The sequence below is a fragment of the Leptosomus discolor genome, chromosome 13 (assembly GCF_034619465.1).
Source record: "Leptosomus discolor isolate bLepDis1 chromosome 13, bLepDis1.hap2, whole genome shotgun sequence".
In the NCBI taxonomy this organism is placed as follows: domain Eukaryota; kingdom Metazoa; phylum Chordata; class Aves; order Leptosomiformes; family Leptosomidae; genus Leptosomus; species Leptosomus discolor.
The window spans coordinates 7,400,888-7,422,250 of record NC_141403.1 but is presented as its reverse complement, the minus strand read 5'-3'; the positions used below and the strand labels follow the sequence as shown (position 1 = coordinate 7,422,250).

The window sequence follows — 21,363 nt, the reverse complement described above, 5'->3', positions numbered from 1 at the left end:
ATGAACAAAAATCACTTAGCCATTTGTAGAAGGTTGTCTTTGAAAAGAAAGCAGAAAACGAACTGTTACGTTTATGAATTTTCTGCCATGTTTTGAGCCACCAGTTCTGGAGGCTGAAATCTTGTGTTACATAATCGCACAATGGATATAGTGAGGGCAGGGTCAACACCTTTTTAGAATGTTTTATCAAATGGCCTGGAGATGCATATTTAAAATGAGAAATTAGTTTTGCTTACCTATTCATTCTCGTAGCGCAAACTGAGACTACGAAATTAGCTGACAACGCATTTGGGGAGAAAATACAAAGAAGCTAAACTCCTCCTCTGTCCTCAGAGGAGCTCATAAACTCAGACTTAATGTTCCTGTGGGTACCATAAACCCACTCAAATTTTAGCCCAGAATGCAGATATCTCTATCATTTTCCATCAGAACAGTTTCTGGACCATTTATTCATTTAGGGAATCACCTTTTGATCTTTTAAATCCATTGTAGGGTTAAGGTACTGTGTGGCCCAGTTCGGAAAAATATTCTTCTACTAACTTCAGAATAATTTAATGCTATGTCCACAATGCTTTTTAGGCCCTTGCCTACAGGAAGAGCTCATCGATACCATTTTTCCTTGCATTAACCTTCAAGTTGAAGTATTTCCCCAAAGCCCAAGTATTATCAGGCCCAACACCATTCTATTCAATCTTCCTACCCGCCCTGGGGAAAGGTATACATTTAAAATCTGGTTGAATTATAAGATTGACAGCATTAAGTCATTCCTCCATCCCTTTTTATGGGAGATCTTAAACACATCTTAAACTACAATCAGATGTTAAAGGCCCACTGATGACCGTGTTGTAATGAATAAATACTAAAGTATCAGCTTAATTGGTTTCCACAAGTAGGTTGCTCTGTGTCAGGAGATTATCGGTATTTCCATGCAGGGATTAACATTTCCTAACATCAGCAGAAAACACTGCCTTCCATGTCATGATGAGCTATGCAGAATGGATCTGCACGTCAGTGAATAGGTAGAGCTGTACACACTTCAGCAGGCGCAAACGAGGTAGATCTGCCCACAGAGAGAGCTGGAAGCTGTAGGCAGTCACCTGCAGATACCAGGTAACTGAGCCAAAAGGTGCGTGGCCTTGCTAGCGTGGTGTAAAGCGAAGCTAACAGCCTGTCTCTCAACAAAAGATATTTATCGGTATTATGAAGAATATTACAAGTTTGTATGCAATGTATTTGGAATACCTTGTGAAGTTTAATTCCTCTTCCCAAGCATGGACCAGATAACACAAAGGAAACTTTCGTTATATCTCCAATATCACCAACAGTCAACTGTTAGAAAAATAAAGAAAAAGAAATTAACCATATGTTGCATGTAACAATTTGGATGACATACTTTAGGCCCAGGTAAAAAGATAAATAAAATAGGTAAAAATACTAGTCGAGGACATTAATGTTAGGGTGAGGAAGTCCTATTAAGATTGCAAGTTAATTTGGACTCCCATTTGTATCATAATTTATGTTTATTTTTAACTGGGAGAATTGCTGCAGAGTCTAGGCCAACATACGAAAAGCAAGGAAATGCACGATTGATTCTATATTTCCAAGCCAAATTCATATTACTAGTCTTTCCACTTTCCTGTTTACCTCCTCACCATCACATCTTTATTCTCAAACTTGAACAGAAATTTTGAACTCAAGATGATTTTTAGCCCTGGCTATTGGTTCTGTTCTCAGTTACTCTAGTGCTCAAAAGAAAGGACGGCTGGTTTCTGTAAGTTGTATCATATGCTGCTGCTTGTGGCTTTTCATCTTGCAGCAGTTAAGCAACTAATGTTTATATTGCCTTTTTGCAAAGGAGGGGTAATGACTTTTCCCCCCATGTTTAAGAATAAAAACCTTTTGAAAGGGGTGACCTCGGTTCACACACCTGTCTGGAAGCTGCCATTAAATTCACGTGCAAACTACAGAATTGATATTTGCCCAGGCCCAAGCTCATTTTAGAGGGAGACAGCTTCTAAGTAATGAAAACAGATTAGTTGACATTTGAGAAGTGGAATGTAAGGGAAGTATGGAATAGCTTCATTATTTATTGCCTTACTGTTAAGGCCTACTAGTCTTAACGCAAAGTTAATGAGGCTTTTCATGTCAAAGTTGGCATTTGCTCAAGAGAGCTTTCCTAAGTGATATGTATTAGCCCATATGTGATAAGTTCTCCAAGTGCTGTTTATTTAAGACATGGAGGTATAAACATTAACTCTGACAAACAAAAAATCATCCTCCACAACTTCACATACATTGGCTACAACTCTTACTTTACTGAAACTATGTGGTAAGATTCGTGTGAAATAAAACAGAAACCAACCAAAAATGGATTATCATTCAGATTCTGAACTTTCTGTGCAGGAGATTTCCCTTTTCTTCCAAATACAACAACTTGAATATCAGGAACATCTTCTGGTACTTGGGTACAGTGCACCCACGTTTGCCATTGTCCTCTGCTTTTAGTATCAAAATTTTTTGCGAGAAGAGGTGTCACGGATGTTTCTGCAATGAAGACAAACATATATTCAGAGCCTGTGTCTAAGTTATGATGCTGTATAAGCCAAAAGATACACGATCACATTGTCTGGTAGTGCTGGATCTAGCATAGGCACGTCAGGGAACAAAGCTGCAAAACCCTCATTGCTCATTTTAGCCTCATGTGGAGGTGTAGAAATCCAGGCCAGCTGCTTCATGAATCCATGTCACACTCGTGCAGGGGGCATGCGTCTCCTTCTCTGCATTGTTATAAGGATAGGAAAGGTGCTGCCAGAGGAGCTTCTTTCAATACTGCCATTTCCATCTTCTCCATCCCATTCTTCCTCCTTGTTTACAGAAGGCTTGATTCACCTTGGCCCAGGCCCCTGCCCCTCACCATTGGGGTACCAGTACTCAGTTCAGCCTGTATTGTGAAGTAACCTGGTACTGGTTCTGTTCTGCTTTGCCATGCAGTAGTGATTCATGCAAACGAAGGACATTTCTGCTGGTATTACCTTTGAGCGGAATTGCCACTTCTACAAAATCTTTCTTGGAGCGTTTATTGATCCAGTCATTGTGAACAAAAACATGTGCAGAAAAAGGGTAGAGGACTTCTTTTACAACAATTTTTTCCAAGAACCACTCATCTGATTGAAAATAAACAGGACATTATTAATTTATACCTTTTAAGCAACAAAATGTTCTGTGTATGCAGTCATAAGTTTCTATCTTTAGAAAATCAATAATTTTTTTTTTTTTGCCTTACTTCTTAAGGAAATAAGACTTTTGAAAATATATTGTCTATAACTATATGTGTTTCTGCCTGTTCCCCTACAGTCCAAAATATTTGACAAAGTGAAGAAGTCTTAAAATTTTTACAGATTTTGTGAAATTAAACACAGGGATAGATTTGATTTAATGATCTATTAGTGTCCCAAAGGGTGGAAAAGCTTCTCTACGAGATCTCTATACACAAGAAGGCCCCCATAGGAAATTACATTATCAATGTCCTAAAGGAAAAATTATCAGGGTTCCTACCACATTAACCATCAGAAAATCCACTCAACACACAACTTTTTTTCTGATGAGGTTCTGCGCTATCTAATACTGCACTAACTTCAGCTGAAGGTTTTCTCTTGATTGAGACCACTGTGTTGATTCTCTGGAAATGAAATGTTTGAAGACTCAGATCTTGGTAAACTTGGTTATACTCCAAGTCTTGGTGAAGTCCATGAAAGTTTGATAATTAATTTTAATGTTACCATCTAGGAAATATATGGGAAATAGTCTCCAAATCAGTTTTTCTGAGTCTGAATTTAACCTACAGAGTCATCTTATAGCTCTGTTTTTTTGATAAAGATAAAAGAAAAAGAGACTCAGCTCATCCAGCTCTGGAACAATCCCTTATCTCCATTATCAACATTATCTGCAGAAGTAGGATATCTATAGAATCTCTGTTCTGTTGCCTCTAAAAAACAGTGGGACAAATTGTAGCCAAAGTATTGAAGAAAACAGGAATTCAAGAGGCTCCTTGCTGTTGCCATTTATTTTTAAGAAGTAAGCAGTTTTCTTTAACTCCAACAGCTGCTGTGGAGTCAGAAGGAGGACAAAAAAAAAAAATGCTGCAGGAAGTGCAGCCTTTTTATCTGCCACTCAACCTCACATACGCAGAATCCCTTAAAAAAGAACATGTTTCTCATGGGTTAGAAGAAAAAGAGCTATGAGGCCAGAACAGCCTTTCTTCCATGTTCCTCTTCCCAATATGATGAGCTGATTTTCTGTTCTTATCTTTACGTAGAAGCATTTAGATCTGAAAAAAATTTCTCTTTTAAAATGAAAATTTCCACCATCTAAAAATTGAGAGGAAGGAAAAAAATGACAAAATTTGCAAAAGCATGATGTCATTTTGTTTCCTGAAAAACAAAAGCTTTTATGGAGAAAAGTTTCAGATATAATTTTACTATTGTACATCGTCACGACATTTCTAGGAATCCTTTGCACATTTAAGTAAAATCAAGCTGAATACTTGTACAGTCCAACAGAAATAATGAACAGCAGAAAATGGAGAGTAATTTCAAATTTTCTAGAACTTTTTCCAAAGCACTTGTGGTATTTAAGCTTAAAGTTAAGATGTTTCTGAAGCTCTAGGATCTCCTAAATCTGATAATCTACATTATTATTACTATATATTAAGTGAAAAAATTGCTGACCTTTTTTTAGGCTCTTAAATCCAACAAGAATTTGGTTCAACTTGCCAAGGTATACTGCTTTGATTTTGAAAACATCCACCTGCGATATGAAAATAATCAAACTGATATTTTTGTTAAACTTCATATGTATCTGCTTTTGAATATTGATCAGTTTAGCCTTGTGTGTCTGGTCATTGCTTTGTATCTCAAGGGAAGCAAATTTATCTTGTTATTCCGTTGCCTTTGAAGTCATAATTGAACATGGCATGCTATAACTGATATTTTCTGATCCAGTTAATATTATGAATTATGAATTTCAAAATGTTTCTGTATTTTATAGGAACTACTTTTGGAAACACCAGATACTCACACTAGCAATAAAGTGCTGATTTCTAGTACCTTCATGGATTGAAATAACCAAATCAGATCAACTACTACTTATGTTGAAAGCTACTTTGATCCAGAACCTAATTCCCAATGAAATTTATGAACAATAGGCCTCTAATAATTCTGAAAATCTGGATCAATTTCATTTTTACTGAAATTCACAGCTAATTTAGTAGGAATTAGGCAGGTAAATGGAAATGAAGTATCTGGGAAGGTTTCCATCACTGTGCTATTGGGATAAGGATTTTTCATTGAAACCTCATAATAGATCAAATTTTCCACATCAACAGACTTGTGTGATGAATAGACCTCATGGAATCTTTCCTTTTTTCCCTGCTGTAAATCTCCATAGTATAGTCACCTTCTTACATATATGTGTTTGTCATCTTCTTTGTGCAGTCATCTTCCCTCATAATCAATGGGAAAGCTCACACAAGCGTGCACACTGACACTGGGGACACACATTGCTTAAACTGTGTATTTGTTGGCTTTTTTGAACTGGGCCTGAAGAAATGAGGTTTGGAAACATACTGTTTGTGAATGGATTGATTTACTCTTTTGGGAAACCAGCTGGGGAATAAAATCTCCACGAGTTAGACTGATTTATTTCTTGTGACTTCATGAGCTATCCTGCTGTAGACAGAAGCAGTTGTCTTGGAAAGGTTGGGCTAAATATGCAATTTGAAGACAAAAGTTGGGGACCAATTTGGGGGTTTGAAAACAAACAGTAAAAATGTTTTATTGTTCCCATACTTGTTGCCAAGTACAATGACATTTAAAATCCATGCTACCTGCAAGAACCATATTGATCACAACAGTAACCTAGAAAAAAAGAGCAAAGGCTAAGAACAGAGAATTAGGCATTTGAGGGCAGGTTAGAGTACAGAAAACAGTTGTTACTTAAAAAGTTTTCTATAAGAAGATCATGGTGCTATAGCCCACAATATATAAAAGCCCTTCAGAATTTCAGACAAAGGATTTAGCCTCCTGAACAGGCCCATTCAAAGACTGCCATAGAATCTAGATTGTACAGAAAAAAACCTTGTGATTTTGCAGATGAGTTGCGTTTCCACTGGGGTGAGTATTCACAGAAGTCAGTTGTATTGTCCACATATTTTTCTCTGTAAGTTTTATTCTTAAAGAAAATTTAACATACATTCTTACAAAATACAAACTAAAAAAAAAAAAAGAAAAGAAAGCTCTTTCCCTCTTTCAGTCTGTACTGATACCTTACCCATTGTAGCAAGCAGCCTTGCTGTTCAGATTTCTTCGAGTTATTATTTTTAAGATGCATTGTATATAACTATTATCTGTATTACCGAAAAGATTAATCTACAAAATTTCCTTAAAGCCAGATAAGCCCTACTATCCTGCCATTATTATTTTCAGACTTTTTTGGTGAAGTCTGAGCTGCTAGCAGCTTGATCAGTTCTTGACGAACAAGACTTTGGGTACACATATTCTCTTCCACAACGGAGAAAGAAAATATAGGAATACAGAGGACATAATGACTAACAAAGATTTATTTTGGTTTTCGTACAAAACCCATTGCACCTTCTAGAATCTTTAGAAGTGAAAAAAAGAGGAGTTAAAATAAAGAGAGGAACGTTTAAAGAATAAATGAAGCATGTTCCAAGCAGATTTCTCTAGATTTCTAGATCAGAAAACAAACTAATCTGGGTTGTCTGGCAATAATGAAATAATCTCTCCTGCCCTCCCCAAAAGAAGATTCTTATGTACTTTGCAATGGTTTTATGATTCCCTTACCACAAAAATAAAAAAAAGTCTTCCAAACCTAAAGTCAGAACAAACAGTAGTGTCTAGTAAAGTATCAGCCAGACATTTCCTTTTGATCTGAAATAGATATTTCCTTTTGATCTGAAATTTGTTTTAGTTGCTTTGTTCTTATGCCAATAACCACTCCAGGAATTACTCTTCCAGGAAAAGCCCTTTAAGCCTCAAGAAGCAAAAATATGTTTACCATGTCTGAAAGCAGTAAGTGGGTGGAAGAATTGGAAACACGAAAAAATAAAACTCTGCTTGGAACACTGACATTAGTGTTCAGGAAAGTTAACAAGAAAATGTCAAGGTCTAAAACAGGTACAAAGGCAAGATATCCTACAGAAACGTTATCAGTTTTATCAATCAGGCATATTTTAACAAAGCACTGGTACCTCCCTGGCCTTAAAAGACTGAAATATTAAAATAGAACATTTAGAGCATATTTAGTGCAATTCAAAACTATTCCATCAACTGAACAGTTTCACTGTTGCGCAATGCCAATGTTGATGCTTAAAAGAAACACTTCACCGATGGAAACAATAACCTCTTGGTTACAAGAGAAAATTACGTCTATATGGAGCATAAAACATGAGTATTTTTGATACTCTGTCCATGAAAGGCTTTACGTCAATGCATGTTTTAACAAAAAGACACTCATAGATTCAGTTACACTTTTCCTCATTGTTTTACCTGCCCCTTAGCGAAGGCGATCAGGCTGTTTCGCGAGTTAAGCCATCGTTTCCCCGAGTCACTCTTTTCTCCTTGTATACAAAGATAAGCCTCACCAGTGGCATCTGCTTTCTTCAAGTCTCCCGTGTGCAAATGGATTGCATATTCCACAACTTCAGAAAAAATACAAATACAGAAACAAAAAGTCAGCAGGAGAAAAACGTTCCTTGCCTTCTTGCCCAACCCCTGCATTACATACCAACTCCTGGTAGGAACCATTGCAAATGTCATCTGAATCCCATACTGTGCCACAGAACAAGGAGTATAGGCCTCTCCAGTCCTGGTGACAGACATATCCAAAACACATTCCTGCTGCATAACTCCCTGTTTGGCAATCTGCAGAATACAGATTTTTTCTGCTCGGACACTGCTCCCAGAAAATCAGCACTACTGGCTGCCGCTTGGGGCACAGGATCTCCTACGTACTGCTTCCTTCCCCCCAAAGGCAGGGAATCCCTTTCTAAGAAACACTTCATGTTTATGTGCTCTTTGGATAGTCTAAGCTCTGCTTTCTAAGACTATTTACTCATATTTCTCTGTTTCTTCCTTCCCTGTCTGTCTATTAGTTTCTCCTTGAAATGAAATGGGAGTTTACAGTTATAGAGTGGCTTAGAAAAACACTGGGACCTGATTGTCTTAAGCCTTAAACTCATGTAATTATCTTCCAATGAATGAACACGTCAGGACCATCAAGCTTTCTCACCAGTCAGACCATAACACTATTACCATGTTACTGAGTTAAAACATGTTAATGTGAAACAGAAATAATTAATTAAAAATTCTTTCAACATCAGCTTTAATACATAAATAGAAAAATCTCCTCACATTTTCTGTCAGTCTCCAGAGAACCTCCCATGGTACTATATAATGACCTACAAATACAGATCAGCAAAGTGAAATTTCAGTTTGAGGTAAAGTGTTCCTGATCTTCCCAACTGTGGTCGTAGTATAGTGACTAGAGGAGACACCTGTGGCCACTACGTGGGGCTTCTGCTTCCTTGCCTCCTTCTGACATAATACACAGGGGAGTGATGCAGATGAGACCAGATTGCATTAATTCTGAAGACACTTCGTGGAAAACTCTCATGTTCATTTTTTAAATGACCTATTTTAGCCCCTGAGTTTATCATGGAAACAAGGAAACACTTAAACAGAAACAGGTCACAATCTTAATATTCTTGGTTATTTGCATCATTTTAACAAGGAGGAGCCAAGGAAAAAATAAGAAGTGGGTTTTTGGGGGGTTGTTTTTTTTCTCTCCTAGTGTTGTAGGTCTGGCACTTACTCGGATTGCAATAAATCTGTGCTCGTTTGTATAATGCTGGTGTTGTTGCTTTAGGAATCTAACTTCGGTGGCTGTATTGGGAATATGCTCCTTATGTAGCCAGAAGGGTAAGGCAGGTGGTGTAGAAAACACCTATGATGGGTTCCCACATATTCTGGGGACAGCACTAAAAGTTAGGAGTCTAAACTTAGATGGTCTGAAAGTTCCTCTGCTTCCAACCACAAGCATCATTACTTCGGCCTAAGAAGAAAAGCTGTTCTCTCGCAGCAACACAGGTTTGTAAAACACACCTTTCTAATATTTTTCAGGAGGAGGAAAGTATTTTTGTCCACCATAAAATGCAAAGTCACATTTGGGACCTGGGTAATAAGCAATGCATGTGTTCCAAGAATGTATTCAAGAATGAATGTTATCTCTTGAACTTTTTTGTCACAAGCTTCAGGATTGATTTTTCTTTTTTTCTTTTTTTTTTTTTTTTTTTAAGGACTGAGCACCCTTAAAATCCATCATTTTACAAGGACTGAGCTACCTTTGGCTACTCCAAACTATTCAACCCCAACTCCCCCAGCCTTCATCACTGGCACAGTAAAGCAGACATAGACAACATCTAGACTGCGTGACAGCTACATGCTGGGGAAAGTCTTCCAGCCTCACTCTGCCACTTGTCCCCAGCTGGGACAGGGCTCGCTGTAGGATGTCTGCTTTCCCAGGAAACACATGTGTGAAAAGGGAAAAGGTGCTTTAGACAGACATGAAACCAAGGGCACTCTAAGAAGCACTTTCAGTCTCATAATCGACAATATAAGGCAGGGAGCACTGAAATAAACATTATTCAAGTCTGAAATACATATTTCAATCTAAAATGCATCACAGGATACACAAATATCTAAGTATACATCCTGGAAACATCTGATATTTTCAGTACAGTTTGCTTCTTGAATCAAATTTATTCCAAGATAGAAATGACCCAGTTTAACCAAACTGTACATCCTTTAAAAAGATATAATTATGATAAATTTCTGGTAGGTTTGAGAATGATTGTTAGAATCCAGAAGCAAAGGCTGTCATTTACTTTCATGCGTAGGTGATAGGAAAACAGGGAGGAAAAAAAAAAAAAGTGTTCTGAGGATATTTATTTTTAAGCTTTTCTTACAGCTCTTTTCACAAGTTGGTGCTATTCATATTGAGTGTTATAATCAAAAGGCCTGAATTCAAATATTGTGACATCTTATATAGCTGATTCTTTATATGTCTAAAATAAAAAGGTCACACAACTGGAACATGGGTTCTAAAGGGCGGGTTTGCATACTGATTGAAAAATTAATATCTAAAAGGATTCATTAAATCATAAGGGCTGTATCAGTCCATTAATAAAGGTGTGCTCATTGCAATAAACTCTGAAATGTCCTTGTTTCTCTTCATCTTTTACTATGTGGGGATGATGCCTGAGAAAATCTGTTTTCAAAAAGTAATTTCATTGCAGCAACTATTTACTATTCTTCAGAGACTTCCCTGTGATATTTTTTTTTTAATCATTAAATCAAGAACTGGGAAAGTACTTGCAATTGATGGCATCACTGCTGTTTGAAGATAAGAAGTAAACCAAGAGTTTTCGCAGACTGCAGCCCTAATGTATCACATCGCTTTCTTCAAGGCAGTTAAGTATGCTCTGCCAGGTGAAAGACAGCAGAGCTGCACTAAAGGCAGCGTAGCTACAGACTTGCTCTTGCTGGAGATCCAGATAGTTGAAAGTACCTGAGATCTCCAGGTGACTTTGCCGTTTAGGCAATGGCACTTCTGCTTTTAGAGGAGTTAGGCTATGGAGGTAAGAGTCTGTGTTATTCATCTCACGTGTTGCCTTGCCTGTCTACCTTGGTCACATAAGCAGTCACTGAAGTCGAAAGGCTGCTTGCATGAACATCAGAAGAGTTTGGTCCACAGATCTGTTCGCTCATGTAGGGTAGATTAGAAATCACAGTGCTTACAAACATCTTTACTGCTTTTGCCCAGAACCATTAATATACTTAATCACGAGCTTAGCTTTAACCACACGAGTAGTATTCAAACAAGATACACACTGAAAATTAGAAAGATGTCTAATCTTTTTGCTGAGTCAGGATTTTCAGCTGAATCTGCTGAATCTATTGATGCATAATTTAAAGCTTGATGTAGTCACAGCAATTATTGCCCATTAGTTTTCAAAAGTTTTGATCAGAGAAAGGACTTCCACCATATAAGTGAAATAAAAATATACAAAATAACCCCTTCGAAGGAAGGCATAACACAAAAGAGATGCTGGGAAATTGGGTAAAAGTTTTTAGGGTGAGTTTGGGACCATTCTGACTATCAGATGAATAGCATACCCCAACAACAAAAATCTACTAAAATAAGATGTCCTGTTCAACCTTGCCAGTCTTCCTTTCTCCCCAATCCTGTTCAGAAAAGTTCTATTTCAGATGTGAGCCAACATGGTGCGAAACTGAAAGTGATCTCCTAATGCTCATTAAAAAGGGGAAAAAAACCAAGAATTAAAACCAGAAGGCGTTGCTTTGAATTTGCCTTTTTATTGTTGTTGAATTTACTGTGTGCTATGTATTCAGATATCATTTATTGTGATAATTCAGTAACATTTGCCCACAGAACTCTCAATAGCCTTTCAAGGGTGAACAGTTTAAATGATACAAACACATCCTTTCTGAATGTCAGAGGTATAGTTAAACCTTTTACACCATTGTGATTTTAGCTTTGTAGTGAAATCAGGCAATGCAGGTAACTTTTCCAATGGGGGGAAAACTGTAAGAAAAGCTGGGGAGGAGGAACCGAACTATCCAATGTCCTCCTGTTGGAGCTCTCAAGACCTTTTCTCTTACTGCTCTGCTCTGTAGCTTATCAGGTTCTCCATGGAAAGATAAGATGATGGGGATGAGGCTGCAAATGGGGCAGGGTCGGGTGCTGTATTTCAGCTGACAGAAATATCAGACTGAATTAGTATTGAGGCTGCAAAAAATAAAACTTATATTAACACTTCCAGTTGTAGATCACTGGACGCCAGAGATGGTTTGTGGGAAACGTCCTAGGTTAGTAGATATTACCCATCTATGGAATAGTTTTTGAAGGAGAGTACATATACCTCTTTTTCCCAGAAATTTTCCAAAAAAAACCCACCTAGTTAAGGTTTTCTAATATACCTCAAAACTGAATTGCTTTACAAATCAGGATAATGCTGTTCATTTGGTTCTTAGCATAATAGAGACTTTGAGGGGTGTATTCTAGAAGATGGTTTTGTCTGAATTTCTGAATTTTTTATATGTAGCTAAACATTTAGCAGTTTTGAATTCAGAAAAAAATTACCAACACCTAAAATCTTCCCCATTTTTTTTCATAAATAAATTGGGGAAATAGAGCTTTTAAACAAACTTTAGATTTACTATATTCATGATTGTACATCCTGCCTATACGACATCCAACATCCCGTGCTGGTTTGGATCTGGCACATCAAAACCCTAAAATCATAAGATTTTTTCAATAAACAAATACCAGGCTACTAATTGTTTAAAATAATGCAACCCTGCACAAAACCAGAGATTTAAAAGGTCTTCAGTGTTTTATTTGTTCAAGTTTCAACTTTTAAATGGGATGAAATATTTGGGAAAATCTCCTTAGAGAATAGCATGCCAAAATTCACATGAAATATTTTATTCCCTTTTCTGGGCTGCTTCCATCTTTTTCTATTAGTGTCTGTTTAAGCAGAACACTCTTTGTACTATACCCTCTAGCAATAAACCTCTTAACTGTCACTAAAAGCTTCAATATATGATCTTTACTATCCCCATCAATCCTCTTTATTCTAATGAGCTGGGTAGATGGGAAGGCTGTTCTTAAATAGCTAGTGATCAAGTTATCAGCATGCAATTGGATGTTCCTCTCCATATACTGAGGGTCACAAGAAACCACTTTATTATCTCTCTGGCATCGTACCATTCACATGTGTTTCTAACAGCAGAGAAACATGCAATTTAATATATATCTTTGTGGAATATTACTTGCTGTGCCATAAATTTCTCATCAACATCAAGAAAACATTAGTGCAACCAAAATTCTTCAATATCTCTCTGCCGGCTAATTGTAACACTTTTCAAAAAGTCTATCTTTGGGGGTTTTTTTGGTCAGAGTCTTTGCAATTCTTTCATTCTTAACAAATGCATTGTGTTTCTAGGTCACATATGTTTCTTCATGAATAGGAAGATTTGGGTAATATCACACAGTAGGTGATATTTTATACATATCTTCAGCTGACATTAATTTGAAGAGATAACAAATAATCAAGAGCTAAAACTGGAACATCATCTAACACGAAAGAAGCCAAATCCTATGTTTGGTGTCAGCCGTTATAGTATCTGTCATAATCCTGATACCAATGATTTCTATTTTCACAGGTTTCTTTTGTGATAAATGTGTGGGCAAAACCATTGTATTCCTTAATACCAAATTCTTGTGGAAATCCTCACATTGTATTTTAGGTCCAGAAGAGATATACTGGCATTCCAGTGACAGATCCTGACCCCAGTAACAAAAGAGGACATAGCTTACCAGGCAAAGGGTCCTGATCTGCATAGAGAGCTGGCAGTTCCACACATTTGTCTTCATTAGGCTTGAACCAGCAGTCGAAAGCTAAATACATTTCTTCCTTTGTGCCTGTGTGCTTCATATGCAGTAAATCTAAGTGCCATGGCTGTTTGAGCTCGCTGTGTGGGCCAGTTACCTGAACTTTGCATATGGAGCCAATACCTGCCAGTTCATCCTATGTGAGGAAAAAGAGAAGAGGAATGGATTCCATTCTAGTTGTGCCAGATCAAGCATAGCTGAGCAGCTGTATGCAACCATTGAACAAACTTCAGCAGTTAAAGAATTGGGGCAGATTTAGAACAGCTACTAATTTTCCCCTTTCTAATCGACACAAAATTTATTTACTAACATGAATGAAGAGATGGAATGCTTGAGGATTGATATCAGGGAAAAAGTGATGGCAGTCACTGCTGAAATTTGTACACGGAACTAGGCACAGTGTTCATATATATTACACTGATTCAGCAGACTATTTGCAGACACAGAAGCTTTAGTCAATTTAAAAAATTTTCAACACTATTAGAAATATTTCTTACAACTTGTAGTGAAAAATGGTGCAATTAACTATATATTTGAAGGAGAATTAATCCTATTTGAGGAAACATCCAAGAGTTCCTCCATCTTCATCCTACATCATGTTTTCATATAGAAGATGCCTGTTAAAATTTTCTTCTTGCATTCATGCTTGAGAAAAAAACCTTCTAGTTCTACTGGGAATAGCGCAACACCTCTATGACATACCATTGCTTAAGCAAGTGAAAGTAGAGGAGGCCTTAGATAACTATAATTATGGGTTTAAAACAAATAATTCTTTCCTGTAAGTGAAAAAGAAGGGAGAAAAGAGAAGTTGTCTTTTCCTCTTCCTATTCTCTACTTCTCATATTCTTTCCCCTACTCTTTCTTTCCTAATACTGCCCGGCTAGTAGAAGTGCATGTGACCTGACTTCAGCCCTTCCTCTGACAGGGCACTCTCAGTTTCATACTATTTCTTCATATTTACCAGAAGTTCTTGGAAATAACTTAGGAAAACCTTCTGACTGCTCCTCATTTTGGATCACGTTCATGGCCTAGGCTAGTCTGCTTAACTCCTCTTTCATTAAAGAGAAGCAGAGCAGCAAAACCCAGCCAATTATTTCTTTAGCTCAATCATTAGGTTCAGTTTACCTGACTAGTAGGAAGAAGAACCAGAAAACAATTTCTTCATTCACAACTCCAAGGCTGCTTCGTGACGAACCCCCAAATGAAAAGTAAATATTTTAACTCACTTTCGGGGCTGTTTGCCGGGGTGCTCTTCACACCTTTTTTTCCCCTGATTTTTCCTTGCTACCTGCTTCTGTGGTTCCAGCAGTCAATCCTGCAGAAACATCTTTCAGGATGTGGCTTCATGGACATATGTGTCTGATGCAAAGCTGGCTTGTGGAGTTCCCACCTCCCTGTCTGCTCACTTGCTCCCACTCAGTCCTGCCTTATATTTGCTTCTGCAGTTGCAGGATGAACAGATCAAGGTTAAAACCAAGGCTGAGGAACCAGTGAAGGTTAAATTTTCCCGTTCTCACTTTCAGAGAGGTTGTGGCTGTCCCCTCCCTGGCAATGTTGGATGGAGCTTGGAGCAACCTGGTCTAGTGGAAGGTGTCCCTGCCTACGGCAGGGGGGTGGCACTGGATGAGCTTTAAGGTCCCTTTCAACCCAAACCCTTCTGTGATTCTGTGATTTCCTCAAAACCCACAAAGGACAACAGAAGGATGGAACAAGCAGTACAAGAACAAGACAAGTGGTAGTCACACTTCCCTTGAATATTGTTCTAGCTTCCACCACTTTGTGGCTCAGCTATTTCCTGAGCCAGAGGAGGTGTCTGCAATATTTACCTTGAGGTCAGCTCCAAATTCTACTGAATAGGTCTTTTATGAAGTACAAAACCAGTTAAAGCATAAAAGTAACACAGCATTGGCACTGGGCAGGAATCACAGCTATAAGAGGGAAGTCAGAGCATTGGGAAAAGAAGCAGGCTACAATTCAGTGACAGTGGACCTCAGATGCTTGTTAATATTTCAGTTAATGTGTAGTAGGAGGAAGTGAAGACAGATGGAAGGGCAGAAGTACTGAATAAAGAAGGAGAAAACTTTAGGGTAAAAAGGAGTTGTCAAAAGAAAAAATAAAGTGATAATGATAGGGACAAAAAAGAGAGAGAAACAATGCAAGAAAAGGACGTTAGCTGGGAGAGAAACATGGTGACAGAGATGAATATATTACATGAAAGAGAAAAATTAAATTTCTGTGAGTTTCATCTCATTTATGATTCTTCCTTCTCCGTCATCGTCCCCAAAAGCTCTATAGTATCCTACAGAATATTGTATGTTTACAAATTACTTGCTTTTGTGAGATCAACAAAACCTGTAAATCAGCACCTGCAGCGTGGTATATACTGTGATATGCACCAAGGGACCCATTCACTCACTTAAGCATTCTCACTATGAGACATTGGGAGAATCTGCTCATTCAAAACCTGTTGTTCAAGTGACAGTGTTACTACGAACAAACAAAAAATGATGGCCTGTGCCAAACTACACAGGGGACTTAAAAATCAATTTGGTAGTTTAGTTTAAAGAAACAGTTCATCTCAGAATTAAGTGGGTCATCAGCTACATGATTCTTAGGCTTTTCTTTCAATAGAAAAAGGTTGAAGTACTTTGATCTGAATTGCTTTTCCTGTAACTTGAAGTGGCAACTTTTTGAGACTCATGTTGCCATAGAATATAAAAGAAAGGCATATTGGATCCTCTTCATCACTCAAGTCAGATCCAGTGATGTCCATTATCCAGAGACCTGATGACTTCCCGTTGATTTCAGGCAGTTTAGGACTAGAAGTCAATCTTCTACCTTTAAAAATTATCAAAGAGAAAAAGGAAAGATGACAGTATAAGAGAATGGCATAATATATCATGACCATAGCCTTTATGGTACACAAACAAAGCTTTATTTGCAGGTTATGTCGTATCTATAGCAACAGTTCACTAAGAATAACACATCAATACCTTTATTATAATTTTGCCAAGAATTTAGCAGCTTAATGTTCTTTCTGTGTTTAAAATTTAGTTTCAGAGGTATTTTCTTGGTGCCAAGGTATTTTCCTTGTCATGTTTGGAAGTAATTGCTGAAAGAACATTCAGTCACCTTTTAGAGGTCTAATTAATTGTTCTTAAAAAAGCAATCAATGTTACTAAAACCAATTTATCATTTAGAAGTACCAGCCATCTGTAGCGTGTAGGCATCTAACACAGAATGAATAACACTAATGAACTCTGCCTGTAACCAGATCTTACCTAGCAATATAACAAGTGCTGGAATAGTGTGAGACTGACAGTTAAACCTATAATAAACACACAAAAATATTTGCCAGATGCTCAGAAGATCAATATTACTATCTCCCTCTCTTTTACTTCATTAATTGCTGTTATCCTTCATTTTCATTCTGTTTTAACCATTCTATGGGAAATTAAAATGATTTAATGGAAAGGAACAGCTCAGTAAAGGGCACTTTCTACAACTCGGAAAAAACACACGACTGAATACCTGAATGTCTATCATGATTTAAAGCTGTTTTACTCCCTCTGAACACACTTTTGTAGCTCATTTACTTCACATGGAATTACTTCAGAAGGAAGATTGGCCCTTGGTTGAGGAGGATTGGGTCAGGGATCTTTTAGACAAACTAGACACTCACAAATCCATAGGCCCCAACGGGATGTGCCTGCGAGTGCTGAGGGAGCTGGTATCTTTGTAAGGCCATGGAGGACTGGAGAGGTGCCTGAGGACTGGAGGAAAGCCAATGTCACCCCAGTCTTCAAAGAGGGCAAGAAGGAGGACCTGGGAAACTACAGGCCAGTCAGCCTCACCTCCATCCCTGGAGAGGTGATGGAGCAGCTCGTTCTGGCTGTTATCTCTAAGCATATGGAGGAAAAGATTATCAGGAGTAATCAGCATGGATTCATCAAACGGAAATCATGCTTGACTAATCTGATAACCTTCTATGATGGCATGACTGGCTGGGTGGACGAGGGGAGAGCAGTGGACATTGTCCACCTTGACTTTAGCAAAGCTTTTGACACTCTCTCCCACCACATCCTCATAGGTAAGCTTAGGAAGCGTGGGATAGATGAGTAAACAGTGAGGTGGATTGAGAACTGGCTGAAGGACAGAGCTCAGGGGACTGTGATCAATGCCACTGGGTCCAGCTGGAGGCCTATAACTAGTGGTGTTTCCCAGGGGTGAGTACTAGGTCTAGTGTTATTCAACATATTAATCAGCAGCCTGGACGAAGGGACAGAGTGTACCTTCAGCAAGTTTGCTGATGACACAAGATAGGGAGGAGTGGCTGACACGCCAGAAGGCTGTGCTGACATTCAGTGAGATCTGGACAGGCTGGAGAATTGGGTGGAGAGGAACCTAATGAGGTTAAATAAGGGCAAGTGTAGTGTCCTGCACTTGGGGAGGAATAACCCCACGCACCAGTACAGGCTGGGGTTTGACCTGCTGGAGAGCAGTTCTGTGGAGAAGGACCTAGGAGTCCTGATGGACAGAAAATTGTCCATGAGCCAGCCATGTACCCTTGTGGCCAAGAAGGCCAATGGTACCCTGGGGTGCATGAAGAAGTGAGGCCAGCAGGTCGAGGGAGGTTCTCCTCCCCCTCTACTCTGCCCTGGTGAGGCCATGTCTGGCGTGCTGTGTCCAGTTCTGGGCCCCCCAGTTCAAGAGGGACAGGGAACTACTGGAGAGAGTCCAGCGGAGGGCTACTAAGATGATGAGGGGACTGGAGCACCTCTCCTGTGAGGAAAGGCTGAGAGACCTGGGGCTCTTTGGCCTGGAGAAGAGAAGACCAAGAGGGGACCTTATCAACACTTACAAATATCTAAAGGGTGGGTGTCAAGAGGATGGGGCCAGGCTCTTCTCAGCGCTGCCCAGTGACAGGACAAGGGGCAACGGGCACAAACTGAAGTTCTGCCTCAACATGAGGAAAATCTTCTTTGTTTTGAGGATGGCAGAGCCCTGGAACAGGCTGCCCAGGGAGGCTGTGGAGTCTCATTTTCTGGAGATATTCAAAACCCGCCTGGACACAATCCTGTGCGACCTGCTCTGGGTGAACCTGCTCTAGCAGGGGGTTGGACTAGAGGGTCTCCAGAGGTCCCTTCCAACCTCTGCCACTCTGTGATTCTGTGAATTGTTTTCACAGGATTGAAGGAAGGAATCTTTTCTACTTGATCTAAACAACTTAAAGGTCCTGCTCTAAGTGTTCTTTTGCCAAAAACATCCAGGTTTAGATTTGCACAAATTGTGGCGTAGCAGGTTTGAAAATAGCAGAAACTGAGCATAGCAGAACTGTTGTTTTGTGCTGTAGAATAATACCACAGGTAAAGACTAGGTTCGTTTCACTAAAGAAACTTTTTCTGGATTTCAAATGAGATCCTAAGCTACCTGGAAAGTGTATTATTAACCTATTTATCTGCATGAGGCACACATCCCAAATGTGCTTTAAATCATTCATTGCAATGTGCTATATTTAATTTGGAAGGCAATTGTTCCATACATAACATATTGACAAGATGGAATTTTGTTAACTTGGACCATACCAGATGTGGTTTCGCTATAACAGTAAGATTAAACTGAAAATTCACATTTCTGGTAAAAGACAGATACCATAGAGATCTGAAAGAGCTGTAGCCAAACTTTAAAAAAATAATATATGCAAGCAGAGTGGTTATGCAGAAGAGCTTACCAACTGTCACAATCTCACAAACAGTCTCACATAATCCCAGATGAGTATCAAGCCAGTTCCACAATGGGAAGACCCATTCTTTGTCTGAGTCTTGTGATTCCTTGACTGTTATCATCTTGAGGTACATCCCAGCCCCGTAGCCTTCTCCATCATGTCCTATGACCACTTTTTGCAAGTGACCCAGAGAAACAGCTTCCACCAAAAATGAATCCACCTGCAAAAAAGTGAAATAATTAAACAGAGCTTGGACACAACTATACTTGAACTTCAGGGAAAATGTGGTCCTGGATTCAGCTGAGGATTTAGTATTTGTGTCTGTTTTTTTGTAATATTTAACATAATATCTCCCCTCTGAATCTAAGAGCACACTGATTATACCTAGCATTGAATCCCACATTCGTCATTAACGATGCTTTCTAACTTCATTTGATCTTTGGACAACATGGATCATTTCATCAATAATTTCATATTACATTAAAACTCATATACCTCAATCTTCTGACAGTCAAACAGTTATGACAAGATTTTGATCCTAATCAAATTTCTGTCTTTCAAAATACTTCTAGTTTCTAAAATTTGTAATGCAAACCTAGACATGTATTAATAGTCCTGAAGAAAATTTACATTCTAAAAAGAATGTGTTCAAGATAGTTTCTAAATTCTTCTCCAATAGTCAGAAAAGCCTGTCTTCTTGTTTTTCTTACAAAATGAAAATAATTGTGGAATCAGCAAATGGAGATAAGAGTAAGTGACAGAAGGGAGGAAGTTAAGATGAAGGTGGAGAATAATTTGAGCAAAAGACAAGAGGTGAGAAGGGAAGCAGAATGTAGAAAGCAGAGTAAGACAGAAGTAAACACAAGCATCTGTGGATGGGAATAGGGAGAACAAATACAACAAGAGAAGGAAAAATGGGAAATATAAAGAAAGAAATTATATGCCCCACTAAATTCTTGCTTGTTTTGTAAGAAAGCCAGATGTTTTGTATACTGCCCAGCCTAGGGCCAGATGGACCTGATGGTAGCTGATAACGGTCAACAAGGTTATGAACAACTGGAGTTTAAACAGCAATGTCTAGGATTATAATTAATGCCATCAGCCCAATAAAATTCAATAGCAGGAACTTATTAAACCAAGTGTCAGGGCAATTAAAAAAGAAGATATTAAAGAACTGATCTTTAAAAAATATAGTACTTGCCAAAGTTCTGTGTGTTGTCCCTGCTACTTTTTAAACAAAAATATTGGAGAAATATGATACTAATATTCAAAGTACTTTCATATGACAACAATACTGATTTTTTTTTTTCCCTAACAATAGTCAGGACCCAACAGCAGACTGTAAGCAGAAATCATTAACTTTTTTAATTAAGACATTTTAGGAAATAAATCTGTGTATGGTAAATTAAAATAATTATTATAGAGTGCTACCTGCTGTATGTAGCCATGGCCCTGAGATATATGCAGAAATGAAATCTAGAAATTCTCTCAGTTTGTTACTGATTCCAATTCTACCCTACCAAGTGCTACAGTAATTATCTGATGAAATAATTTCACAGAAATCTAAGACTGTCCTGGACAATGTACATCTTGGTAGTGAGCTTTTTCAAACTTCAAGGTTCAGTGAGTGAACTTCTCGTAGGAAAGTCTAGTACAGAAGAGAAGGATTTTATTGTTATTGGTCATCTAGAAACACTGGGTTTATGGGGACTCTTTTCTCTAAGTGAAACTCCTTTTGTCTAAACTTACTGACTAGACATTGAGTTAGTGTTTCATGTGGGATTGCGGTTATAGAAACATCACTGCTTGCAAAAGTCTTACAGCGATTTCTGTAACTTATTTAAAATCACTGATTTTTAATTCCTTGTTACCTGTGCTGTCCTATATTCGGAACAGAAAATGTAAGAAGCATGACCACAGAGGTTCTCCCCAGTAATCTGCTTTCTATGTGCTCATGCAGAGCCTTGCAGGGATGTTCTGGTACGGGAAGGATATAATGCTGGCATTGGTCTACTGTAAATATCTGGAAGATAAATTCTGTTTCCACATTCTTGCCCATCTGTCGCAAGATGTATTCTAAGCAG

The 21,363-nt window shown here is 38.3% G+C and overlaps 1 protein-coding gene across 1 annotated transcript in view; it reads right to left on the bottom strand.

Annotated features, from left to right (window-relative positions):
* Positions 1-21,363, bottom strand: part of RP1 (RP1 axonemal microtubule associated) — a 165,028-nt gene that overhangs the window by 47,512 nt on the left and 96,153 nt on the right. The window contains exons 34-41 of the mRNA XM_086472701.1: positions 19,286-19,499; positions 16,202-16,392; positions 13,480-13,690; positions 7,566-7,717; positions 4,728-4,806; positions 3,033-3,164; positions 2,363-2,544; positions 1,243-1,329 (exon numbers count right to left, since the gene is read on the bottom strand). Coding sequence (XP_086328827.1) covers positions 1,243-1,329; positions 2,363-2,544; positions 3,033-3,164; positions 4,728-4,806; positions 7,566-7,717; positions 13,480-13,690; positions 16,202-16,392; positions 19,286-19,499 — 1,248 coding nt within the window. The remainder of the gene's footprint in view (positions 1-1,242; positions 1,330-2,362; positions 2,545-3,032; positions 3,165-4,727; positions 4,807-7,565; positions 7,718-13,479; positions 13,691-16,201; positions 16,393-19,285; positions 19,500-21,363) is intronic.